This window comes from Carlito syrichta, unplaced genomic scaffold, assembly GCF_000164805.1.
Source record: "Carlito syrichta isolate Samal-C Ts95f unplaced genomic scaffold, Tarsius_syrichta-2.0.1 Scaffold171509, whole genome shotgun sequence".
Classification (NCBI taxonomy): Eukaryota; Metazoa; Chordata; class Mammalia; order Primates; family Tarsiidae; genus Carlito; species Carlito syrichta.
In genome coordinates this window covers 409,593-422,495 of record NW_007115605.1, presented here as the reverse complement: position 1 = coordinate 422,495, position 12,903 = coordinate 409,593, and the positions used below count along the sequence as shown (strand labels likewise).

At 43.8% G+C, this 12,903-nt stretch overlaps 1 protein-coding gene across 1 annotated transcript in view; it reads left to right on the top strand.

Annotated features, from left to right (window-relative positions):
• Positions 1 to 8,164, top strand: part of LOC103252816 (WD repeat-containing protein 7-like) — a 114,216-nt gene extending 106,052 nt beyond the window's left edge. Inside the window, exon 6 of the mRNA XM_008051410.2 lies at positions 8,004 to 8,164. Within this exon, the coding sequence (XP_008049601.1) occupies positions 8,004 to 8,135 (132 nt within the window). The 3' untranslated portion in view covers positions 8,136 to 8,164. The remainder of the gene's footprint in view (positions 1 to 8,003) is intronic.
• Positions 8,165 to 12,903: the final 4,739 nt, after the last annotated feature.

The following is a 12,903-nucleotide window of genomic DNA, read 5'->3' as shown; positions in this document are numbered from 1 at the left end:
GCTCTTAATTTTATAATTATCCTTTCCTTAAGAAGTGCTTACTTCTGGTGCTTGTGGATAGACATGGCCACTTTGGGACATAGACATGCTAATGAGAGGGTGAAAACCTTCAGGCGCTGAGACCAGGCAGCGAGGCTGCCGAAGAGGGAGACAGGCCTTCGTCTGGCCCATGTGTCTGGGAACCAACACCAGTACCTTCCTCCTTCCTGGCCAATGCAGAGGGCCAGGGAAGCTCTGTTTTAAGAGGTTTAAACTCCTGGAGGTGGGTCAAGGAATAGTTTTTCTTTGTCTACACTGTTGCAGTGGGCCAGAGGACCCTGATCACTCCACGTGGGGGAAGGACTTCTGAGGTGTGCAAACTCCCCAGAGAGACTGGGCCTTCTCTGTGCTGGATAGTGCTGACTGTCATTTTGGCCATTCTTGCAGGGATGGCAGGGCAGGGGAGATGGTTGTGGACCAGGACCGCACAAGGATGGGAAGGGAGATTGGACCAGTCCAGGAACCTTTCCCTGTGTGTGAAAACTGCCTAGAGCCACCTGGGCTTGGGAGTCTGGGGTTTCTGTGGGACCCCCAGCATTGAGTAGGGTCTTGCAGGGCTGGCTGACCATTGCGTGTCCAGGACAAAGGGACAGGTACTTCCCCTAGGTTAGGCCCAGGGCCACCACAAGCTCATGCTCTCAAGCAGCCCTGCCGTAGCTGCCTGGGCTGAGACTGCACCTAGTCCCCAAGCACTGCCAGGCATTACTCAAAAATCTTAAGTGGCACGTATGTACATTACACACTAACTTAAGTGTGTTAGTGTATAATGTTCATACGTGCCAGTTATAGAAAAGTCAAGCTATGGAAATTGAAGATGGGCAGTTTATAGTTTTCCTTCACCTGGTATTCTGTGTGGCAGCAAACTCTGGTGCCAGACTGCCTGGATTCTAATGAAAACAAGTGTTTCCACCTCCCTGTGCTTTAGTTTCCTTATCTGTAAAGTGAGGGATTATATAGTCTGCTTATCTCATTGGGTTGATATGTTAAGGATTAAGAAGTTTGCCCTTCAGTATACAATTGTAAATTCTAAAAATGCAACGCTGTTGTGTAGTTGACCTTTGCTAAATCCATGTTTTGGTTTCAAAGCATTAAGTTATATGATGCAGTTTTATCCATGACCACAAGGATGAAAGAGGAAACTGTCTCTCCAAGCACCCAGGTGACATGATGCAAGTGTAGAGAGTTGCTAAATTGAGAAGTAGACAGAAGGAAATGAAAGAGGCTTAATGAGCAATACGTGAGTGGGACTACGCATTTAACGAAAGTAAACAGAATGCAGATGAGTGCTGGTGGCGTTTGGAAAGTGTCATAGAAGGGGACTCAGAGGGACTGATAATCTGGCTCTTTGTGGGCACCTCTTGAGGTCTTTCCACACACCCAGGACTGTGGCCACTGGGCTCAGGTGTCCACATCTCGGTCTCCTAAAGATAACTGGGAACATAACTGTGAATGTCCACCATCTGCAGGCCAGCAATGTTACCAGCTTTCCCTTTTCAAGGAGCTCCAGTAAATTATCTTCTCCCCGTGATCATCAGCCATGATTGCCATTTTCTGGTCAAATAAGCATAATGCTGGCCTTCCTACTTAATGTCATGAGAAACTATCGTGACATCTAGTTCTCTGTTTCAGTGCTCAGTCCACCTTGAAATTCCACACTTTTTTTTTTTTTTTTTTTGAGCTGGAGTCTCACTCTGTCATCCAGCCTGGAGTGCAGTGGCTGCTCCCGGCCACCGCAGCCTCGACCTGCTGGGCTCCGGCGATCCTTCCTCCTCAGCATTTCAAGTAGCTGGAACTACAGGCGTCCGCTACCACCCCCAGCTGGTTTTTTATTTATTGTAGAGACAAGGTCTCGCCAAGTTGCCCAGGCAGGTCTCAAACCCGCAGGCTCAGGCAATCCACTCACCTCAGCCTCCCAAAGCACGGGATTACACTTTGAGATGCAGTTGAATAAGATGACCTCTGAAGATGCCATTTCACCCTAGGATGTCATTATTGGAAAGCTCGGGTATAACTTACGGAAAAAACACTGAAATTATTTAAAAGTTGCGAAGTGAGACTAACAGGAAAGGCTGTAGTCACCTATATTGCTATAGACACCTGGGATTTTTTTTAAATCCTGAAATTAAAAAATAAATAAGTAAAAAAAAGGAACAAGCTGCTGTAATAGTTGTCAGCCTCTAGAAGATGATCACACTCGAATGGGTGACCCAATGCTTTGAGACTGGGAGGAGAGGAAGCAGGCTTCAGTGGCAGCATTTTGGATTTAGATTTGATATAAGGAAAAATTTCCTGACAGCACACATTGTTAAACACTAAGAAGGGGCCTCAGGAGAGATTTGGAATCTTCTCTAGAGATATTTGAGAATAGGATAGATTTTCATCTGTCTGACCTGCTTTGCGGTACCCATGTCCACATATGGAACAGAATGTGTGACCTTTCAGTGTTCCTGGCTACATCATGTAGTCTTAAGAGCCTATGCACAAACAGGCTTGAGAAGGCTTAGTTCGTAGTGATAATTAAATTGGACTTGAGCCTTCTAATCGGCCATTGATGAGATTATCTATTTTTTAATGGTGTTATTATCTGCCTAAATTATTTGTTGAATCCATAATTTGTTTCCTTGAGCAGATGAACCTTAAATATCTAATAAAACTTTCACAAATTGATTGCTTGGGAGAAAAGAAATGGGGACTTCTTTTTCCTTGAACGTAATTAATTCTTACCTTTTGAACCCTTTTTAAATGGCTCCTTTTTGATGAGCCTTTTCCTGCCTAACAGAGCTGTCAGTCAGAGCGATGTCTTTGTCTTCTCTCTGCCTTGAGCAGTTACCTCCCTGCCAGCCAGCCATGAAATCTGCAGCCTCCAGCCCTGGGATGTCAGAAAGTCATGCAAATCAGACCCTGGTCCACCCTCCTTATCTGCCCTTTTCTGACTTTGTCCGCTGTTAATACATAGGCGATACCAGATATACAGAGGTGGGCAAGCCCTGCACCTCACTTGGCGTTGGTGGTTGTCATTAAGTGGGAGCGGTGCTAGGAAGGTGTAGGTGTGTGTAGGTCTTCGGTACTGCCTCTCCTTTCAGGGCTCCTGTCCTTACTTCCTGGGTGAATACCCAGCCTGTCTCACCTGTTTGCTGCCTCCACACACAAATGGACACATCACTCAGGCTCACCTCCAACTCAGGGCATCTGCTGTGTTTGTATGTTGTGAAAACAAGCTTGTCCAGTTTGCCTCTGCTGAGCACATCTAGGGAAGATGCCTCAGGTGAAGGTATAATTGTGTTTTTAGGAATTTCAGAGGCCATGGACAGCCAACTGAGGACATATTTTCGGCTCAGCAGACCTTTCAAGTGCCCCTCAAGTTGTACCTGCCTAACTTAATCTAAAATCAGCCATGCCGCTTCCTGAGAAGGCTTACAACCAAGGTGACCCAAGAGACCTTGGGACTGTAAGGTTCAGTCCACGTTCTGTAATGTTTGTTTGTTTGTTTTCAGTAAATGCTTTTATGGAAAATAACATTTATTTTAGTAGCTATTATACAAAACACATGGATCAGTACTTTATAAATCTTTTTCTTAGGATGGAATTTATGATAGCAAGATTTTTCCTCCTTTTGGAAATTTATTTTCGTAAGTGATGTTAAAAGCAAGAAAATGTTTTGTTTGGTTGGGTTTTTTTCCCTCCCCTTAAAAAAATGATGAGACCTGCAAATAAATAGAAAATGCCCTCCTTGATTTTCTTCCACCTCAAAGCGGGTGCAATGGAGTCCTGCCTTCTGTTTTCAAGTCTCAAACTTGTCATCTGGAAGCTCAAGCTTGTCAAGAGCTCCAGGAAGAGCCGGGCCATGGGAAGAGCAGTTGTACAGAGAAGATTCTAGGAAGCCATGGCTTCTGCTGACCAAATCGTTTCAGAAGTTCTCTCCTCTGTGTCCTCTGCACAACCGGGTCAATTATGCTTCTTGGCAGGGCACGCTGAAAGTGTGTATTAAAACCGTTGACTAGTGTAAGTGCTGCTCGCTGTCAGTCCTGCCTCTCGGTTTCTTTTCTTTCATAAGAAAAAAGGGTGGGGGTGTTTAACAGTTCAACACTGTCTCCTGCTAAAAGTAATTAATTGCTTGATTTTCAAAAATTGTTCATAGCACTTCCCGAATTAGATTAATTTCTTTATATTCTATTTCTCTCCTTTCAGGACAGCAATTTATGTAACTAAAAATATAACAAGGCACGATGCTCATTCGCACATAAAAGGTCAAGCGCAGCTCTTTTTATGCTGAAACCGGTGGTTTTGGGGAATGTTCCTTAGGGTCTAGCATTTGAGACCAGGACCATCAGGTCCGAGCCTTCACAAAGCCCTTCTCTGCAAGTCAGTCTGTGAGTTCTCTGGGTAAGCGTGTCTGATGCCAGAGCAGAGGCCACAGTCAGTTCAGGTGGTGCCTGCACAGATCTTAGAAGTTCAGAGAGTCTGGACGAGAGACAATGGCAGCGTTTCCATTACAGTGAGGCCTGAAGCACCTCTCAGGCAGCAATTGTAATGAACTCACCAGATGCACCAACCATTTAAAATAGCCGGCTTCCCTGCTCTGATGTGACCTGTGCTTGCTTTCTTGTAAGGCGGCAGGTCTGTTTGTCTGTCAGCTGCAGTTACTGTTCCTTGGTTTTTCTTCAGGTTCTTTAAAAGTAGTACTGCTGGGGACACCTAGCAGTATTATCTGTGCATGTGTGTGTTAATGTTCTTATCCACAGTACAGTCCCACTTTGTCCAAAAAGGCTTTAAAGAAAGTAACATCATTGGGCTCCGCATATGCCAGGTCCACAACAACAGCAAATGAAAGCAGAACAATGACTAGTGAGATGAGTCAGGAGTATTTATAAAAGGACCACAATTGGAGTTGCGAGTTTCCTGGAAGTAAAGTAAGCAAGCTGCTGTTGTATTATGCAATTAGAGTTAGATGATAAAAGGAAAGCAACAAGGTTTATCTGGAAAGAAACACATTTGCCTGGTAGAAAACTCCAGGATGAACTTATTTCATAGGCTCTTCCGTTAGAGATACAGATGGCATAATGACTGCATCTTCAGCGGCGGACAGGGAAGTATGCTTCAAGTGAATGCCAGACCCTTACAGAGGATGAAGGTGCCAGACCCTTACAGAGGATGAAGGTGTACTACGAAATATTTAGAGAAGATTGCTCTGAAGGAGCAAATAGGTACCCAGAATGTCTGGTTCGGCTTTTACAACAGGGCTAACTCAGCCTCAAAAGGAGGGCCATCAGTGTGTCCACTGGGTCGTAGCATCCTTTGGAGCTGCTGGTTTCTAGTCAGCTTGCTGTTGCTTTCTCTGATTGTCTGAAGTACATGCTGGGTGCTGATTAAGGAAGGATGCCAGTCTGAAAGAGGCAGGCTTGGCACTTCGTTTTGAAATCTACGGGTCCAATTTCCAGAAGGAGGGTCAATCTCCCTCTGGAATTGGGCTTCAGAGGACTTTCAAGAACAGCCAAATGTTGTTAGAAGAACTTTTACGTAGTTTGTAGCTTTACATGAGTACTAGATACCTCCAGAACATGGAAGAAATTATTTGAAACCAAATATTTGCCATGGAAGGGTTACATTAAATGCCACGAGGAACCAGGCAGGAAATCAGTGAGCCGGGCAGCCTGGTACACAGGTCTTCTCTGCTTCTGTCAGTGCTGGCCTAGTGAAGTGAAGGGCACATGGCCAGACTGAAGTGGCCAGCTCCACTCAGCCTTGGCTGATGGTGCCACATGTGGCCAAAGGCCCACTATTGCCTGAGCCTCCACTTATTTCAAGAGAGACTAGACATCTTGATTTTACCTGAAATCTGATGAATTAGAAATACGGGCTCAAAAAAACATTTTTTTTTCACATTGTTGCAGGCTAAACCAAACATATCTACAATCTGCTTTCAGCTGAAAGGTCTTTAGTCTGCAACCTCTGTAATAACTCAAGGCCGTACTAATCAACTATCTTAACCATAAAATAGCCTCAGATTGGCTCAAGAGAATTTCATACTTTTAGCAGAACTGAATCTTGATTTTTAAAAATAATTTAAAATGCTTCTCCAGTGAGCTCATTAAACTGACCTAGTACGTGGGAATAGCCAGTTTTCCTCACTTAATAGGTTCAGGGGTCTTTCCTGCCTGAATAATTTTCATTCTGCTGTAGTTGATGTTGAGCTGATTTCTTGCAGTAGTTATGAGCGGGTGCACCCTGTTGCTTAACTTAGTCCATTTGTGGGCCAGCATCATGAGTAGTTACCGCATCTGTTTAATAAAATGCCGCAGTCTAAAGTCTGTGTTTCTAGGCAACCTATGCTAGGTGATGCTGATTCTGGGATACATAATCAGAGCACTTTTTTGGGAGGTGGGCATTAAATGGGATACTCAAGCAATTGAGGTATGTGTTTTTTTGCATTTGTCTGGTCCTCTGTAAGCAATCAGGAGCAACAAAAACATGAATAGTATTTACTGAATTACGTGCCATGCATTGTGCAGAGGGCTATGTGAGTATCATCTCATTTAATCTTCGTAAAGCTCTTCGAGTTAGATATTACTGTGATCATCATTATTATCCCTGCTTTACAACTATGGGGACTCTGAGCTAAGTCCCGTAAATAGCTTGCCCTAGGTTCTGTAGTTAGTAAGTAGCAGAGCCCAAGGGCAAACCCAGACAGTCTGGCTCGATCAGTGCTCTCTGCCTGCCCGAAGCCCAGTGTTATAGTACCAGCATAACATTTATTCTTTGAGTGCTGGAAAACAAGGATTGTTTTGGAAACCACAGTGCCTTGAAAATCGAATGACAAGAAAGAGCAGGATGCAAAGGGCGGCGAGAAGTATGCTTGGGTCCCTACCCCGTTTCCTCCCTCCTTCTCCTCCTCCTCATTTTAGTGATTAAGAGATTGATGAGAACAAGCCTGCCTGAAATCTACAGTATATATGGGTTGAATCACATAACAAGCCAGATGCTTCCAACTGAGACTCAAGGTTCATAATTCTTCACCAAAAATGACAACTGGAGACAAACCCTTCCAGTATCATCTTAGTTTAGGGGCACACATTTCCCATTCGTGTTAGACAAAGGAAAGAGACCAACCTTCAGCTCATAAGCCAGACTGAATATGGGTTGACGTGGCAGAGGTATGGTTTTTAATAGTTGAGTGTAGGGACGTTCATACAATGTTGCGTTAATTTGTTTAGTATCCAGCGTTTTCTGTAATTATTAATATCATCAGACTTGAGTGTGTTTTTTATTAGGAAGAAGCTTTTATGAAAGATCTAGTCTAAAATACAGCTTCCTTTTTATTATTCATGGTTAAATCAATGATAGCTATTTGGCAGAGGTTCAGAACTATCCCCGTTAACTTGTTTTTAATGGAATTTGATTTATATGTGTGCTCAAACGTCCAGCACATGTGTGTATGTATATTTACTAATTGCAACTCTATGCATTAAACACAGTGTTATTGGTGGAAAATGAAGCATAAAGCCTGAAAAATACATAATTATTAAGGAGTAGGAATTATGGTCTTCAGCTCCTTCCAAAACAGGATTTTATGATCCAGCTTTGATTGTTTTTTTATTTCAGATGAACCAAGGTTTCTGGTGATCAGTTTTTTGCCTTTCTAATTAGTGGTAAAATTCTTCCCTCTAATGGACATAAATGAATTAACACTTTGGTTTGCGCATTAATATATGCTTTTCTTTGGGGCTTGTGCTGTCTTCCCAGCTAGGAAACAGGCAGACCTGAACAAGTTTGAAGCACTTGGAGAGCTCCTTCAGAGAGAGAACTTTGGTTGCTTTTCTTATGTTTTGAACCTGATTTATAAACAGAGACCAGAACAGCATCTAATATATGTGACATAACTTGCTCAACATTGAATGCATTTGCATGTGTACTGGTAATCATTCTGTGGAGAGCACGCCATTAATGCTGTCTGGATTTTATTTTAGACCATCCATGGACACAAGGGACCGATCACTGCAGTGGCCTTTGCTCCCGATGGCCGATACCTTGCCACCTACTCAAACACTGACAGCCACATTTCTTTCTGGCAGGTAAGGGTAGCTGCTTCGGGGTCCTGAAGGGTAAACTGCATGACATGCCTTCGGTAGGTAAGGCGTCCTGTCGGGCCTGCCTGCCTTCCTCCCGTCTTTCAACAAATATCAAGCATTTATTGATCACTGATTATATGCCTGGCACTAGCATGCAGGGTGCTGAGAATGCAATTAGCAATCTGGAAAGAGGAGCATCTGCTCTCACAGAACCTTCAGTCTGAAGCAGACACATCAGTGAGCAAGCAGTTACAGGGCAGAGGGAGTCCTGAGAGTAGGGTTGTGGGCGGGCTTTCTAGCGGAAGTGACAGCTGAGCTGAGGCAAGAGTGGCGCCCAGGAGGGGGTGCGGGCGGTGGAGGAGGGTCTCTGCTCGTGTCAGGTGGGCAGGGCCACAGCAAGCAGGGGCAGGGGCCATGTGTGAGGGTCTGGCCCGAGAGGAATCGGCCCTGGACTTCCACCAGGCATTCACACAAGGTCCCTGGGTCTGCAACTCAAAGGGCATCAAACAATACTGTGCTCTCCTGGTATCCATTTCATGTCCCCTATAATTACTTATTTTTGTGTGCGTTCTGAATTTCCCACATCATTCTCTTAATTCCCAGACTATTCAAAACATTCCTAAAAATCTGAGTATCTTTGGCTGGCAGTTTATGGAATGCCTGTCTTTAACTCTGATTAAAATGAATACTAGGTGGGTGCACTTAGAGCCCAGACCAAAACTATTGTACCCCCTAAAGTTTTTGAAATAAAAACAAACAAACAAAAAAAACCAAATAAAATGAATATCAATTTCAGGCAACTAATTTTTACGGTAGAAGGGTTTCATCCTTAGTGCTTGATCCCGTTGTCTTTTTAATTACCTTACTCTTTTAGTCCTAGTAATTATAAAAAAATTAAATACTACCAACCTTCCAAAAAGAGTTAATTTCAAACTTTGTTGTTACCTTTATTTTTCTAGGATGCAAGTGTGTTTTATGAGATTCAGTGTATGGCTTTAAGAGCCAAAACAAAATGAAAGTTTAAACAAGGCTTCAGCACAACTTGATGGTAGTTTAAAAAATCAATGGCTAATAAAATTTAAAACAGATACAATAAATTGCTTAATTAACAACCTATTGTTAAAGCATGACAGCTTCAAAATCTGTCACAGACTTCTGTTTCAACTAATTTAGTTTTCCAGTTTATTTCCTCGTTATCCTTCCAGAGTATGTCTCCAGATCTTAATTAGCTCAGATCGAGCTCTGTCTCATCAGAGACCTCTCTCCCAGCCCTTGCTCTTCCCAATGGGTGGCCACGGGACTGCTCGCCTCCACCACTGAAACCCCGCAGTGAGTCCATTAGGCGTCCGCTACCGGACTTTTTCAATGGTGGTTGCTTAAGGAGTCTGCCAGCAGGCAGACTGTGCCCCTCCTCATCGTCTGGTCCCTCTCTGCAGGCTCCGGGCTTTGCAGGTGCACGTAGACCCTTGTGCCTGGATGCGTGGCTTGGCACACAGTGAGGAAAAGCAGATTTAAGGCATTCCGCAGCCCATTTCCTTAGTGCCCAAGCTCACAGCTCCACGAACTGCCCTGTGCCATCTGCACATGCCAGAGCACCAGAGCAAGCGGGCAGCACCTAGGTCGTTCTTGCCTCTAAAACCAGTGTCAGAACTTAAAGGACAGCCTATTTCCTGGATGTTTACATCACACCCAACTCAGTCTTGAAATCTTAGTGGAAAGCACAAAAACAGGTCAGGAAAATCCAACAAAGTCTCTTCCAGAATTGCAGTGGTCTGGTATTTGAGTTAAAGGGAGGCATTGGCTATTTAATTCTAGTGATATATGAGAATACTTCTCATATATAGAATATAGAATGAGAATACTTCTCATATATAGAATATATAGAATATAATTCTAGTGATATATGAGAATACTTCTGTATCATTCCAATAAGGAAGTATACTGTAAGATATTTTGAAAACATAAGGAAGTCTTATTGATACAGAATCTTAATAAAGCTATCCACTATTAAAATCTTTGCTGAGAAGTGAGTGTTAATGAGAAATATTGGTCGGACAATTACTCAAGTAAGACTTAGTAAAGGTCTGTGTGCAGCAGTTCTTACATGGAGAATAGCATTAAAACAATCCTGTTGTGATGAATTATTCTGTGTGTGTTGCTGTAAGTTCAGAAGATAATCTTCACAGAACCAGTTTTGTGAAGCATTTTTTTTTTAGTTAGTTTACATACTCATCTACTGAATGATGTAGCTTGGCAATCTTTTAAGCCCTTTGATTTTCTACGACTTGAGTATTTTACTTTTCTGTATCCATTGGTATTTGAGCAAGAGGAGTTTTGTAATGAAGGACATTCACAATTCTCTTACCTAAATTCTGCCAGCACCATTCAACAAACAAATATCATTTTTCAGAAATGCTAATGGTAAATTAGATGCACACTGGTTCTATTTACATTTATTTGCTCTGTCATACAATAGAATACCACTCAGCCATTTAAAGGAATGATGTAAATATGTAGTCTTTAATGTGAGAAGATTGCGCTGAACATTTTGTTGGCTGAAACAGCAGATTGTGGAACTACCTTTTAATATGAGCCTGTTTTACGGAATGCCTTAAATCTGCTTTTCCACATATATATATATACACACACACACACACACACACACACGTACGTGGAGGTCTGGAAGGTTGTTTGCCAAAATGTTAGCAGCAGTGTCTCTGGGAAGTGAGATTTCAGGGGATTTTGCTTTCTTTTTTGTACTTCCTTTTATTTTTTGAATTTTCCACACTGCATATTCACTATCTTTGTAATCAGAAAAAAACTTAACCACATCTTGTAATTCCACACAGTATGTGTTTGTTCAGTGCTCAAGTGGCCCTTACTTGAGCATCATTTGTGGCTAGTTGCAGGTCAAGAAAGCATTAGTAGTGAATAACAAAATGATACATTGTTTCTGGAAGAGTTCTTTGGCAGAGCTTACTGGAAAAATTGATACCTACCGTAACTACTTCAGATGAATGCCTCATTTGAAGAGGTCATAGAGACGAGATGATCTGAGGAACAGCACATTGTAGTGAACATGGGGTCTTCGTCGTTCCAGCTGTATGCGACTCCAGTGGTTGTGTACCTTATAGAACTTCATGTAGCCCTATTCTGAGGCAAGAAGGCTATTTGACCATACCGTTGATCAGAGAAGGGATGACTCAGACCATAAGGGGAGCCCAGATGTCATCATGCCCCTTAACATCTTTCTATCTGTGGCATCCCCACCCCGTTTTTTGGTTCTTGGCTGGATTTGAAGAAAGGAATCAAAAATAGGGAAGTATCTGAGCATTGCGTGTCCCTTGCATTTTGAACCACCAGCAGAAATCAAACATCATGCATATTTTCATAGAAAATCTATGAAGAATGAAAAATACTTTGTAGTTATTTATCAAGTGAGAAATTAGATTTTTATTTTTTAAAGCACCATATGCCTGTTGATGCCAGTTAGTTTCAGCCAGCAATTTTGGGGATCATTTGGGTATGTTCTGTAAGAGGACTAAACCATTGTGTGCTGTCACTTTTCGTGGAAGTGAAAACTATCAAATCAAGCTCACCATCATTATTTATATTGAAACTATTTGAGAACCTCCAAGAAAGCAGCAAGGCATTGATTTTTATCCTTTGTGGCATTTGGGGGGAGAGGGGAAGCACGCAAGGAAACAGGCTTCTGGAAGGGTGACAGTAAGGAGTTTCCAGCCTGACTGGAAATGGGCGCCCCGCTTCCGCAGAAAGAGTTAACAATAACCATACATTTGGTTTTAAAATGTGACCTCGTACACTAGTGATTTTTTTTCACCTCTGTGTTGTGTTCGGCACTATTATTAATGCAGGAAAATCAGTAACATTAGTCATCTTAAAAGGGTTATTACTCAAGATGATTTAAATTGTGAAAATGTCAGTGGAGCCTGCACGCGCGGCGCTAGAGATGCCATGATTTACGCCCTCGGACAGCGTCCTGCTGCTGAGAGAGGCTGGAAAAGGAATGGCTGGTGCTGTGCCCTGATCCAAATGCAGAGCGTGGTATCGGCAGCGACACATCTCAGAGGTCCTGGGATCTGCCAGAGTCTTGGGGCTCCAGCCATTTGTATGTGTGGGGTCGCACTCTGCATGCTTCACACACATCACTAGACTCTTACACGCTGAGGTGGGGTTGGACTGGAGAGAGCTGGACGCAGAAGTTAGTGCAGCGAAGGGAGACTATGCAAAGGCTTCTTTCCTGATGGCCAGTGTGCTTCCCCTGTGCCGTCGAACAGCACAAGGGAGGCGCCCCGAAGGCGTCTGAAGCAATACTGAGACCCGGAAGGAGTCTTTGGCCTCCGTTGCTCAGGAACCGGTGCGCTTGGACGGCCGCCACGCAGGGTCTGGCACCGGAGCGCATCCTTGTTCGGGATTCGTAATTGCCGTTGTGTTTCATGGATGCGACCCAGTTAAGAAAGCCTAAAACTTAAGCCAGATTCAGAGAAGCTGCCGGGAAGCCGAAGTCATCGACCGGTAGCAAAGGTGTACGGTGTTGGGGGGAAATCGATTCTTCCCTTTCACTTCGAAACGAGCGAGCGCTTTCCGGAGACCGCGCTCTCAGGAAGCGGGCGAGAATGGGGGTGTTGGCCGCGGGACACGGGGACACGCGGGCAGGTGGCTTCGAGCTTCGGTCCCGCAGCCTGTCCTCCCCCCCTGCCGGACGTGGCCTGGCCTTCGTCCGCGGGACACGGGGACGCGCGGGCAGGTGGCTTCGAGCTTCGGTCCCGCAGCCTGT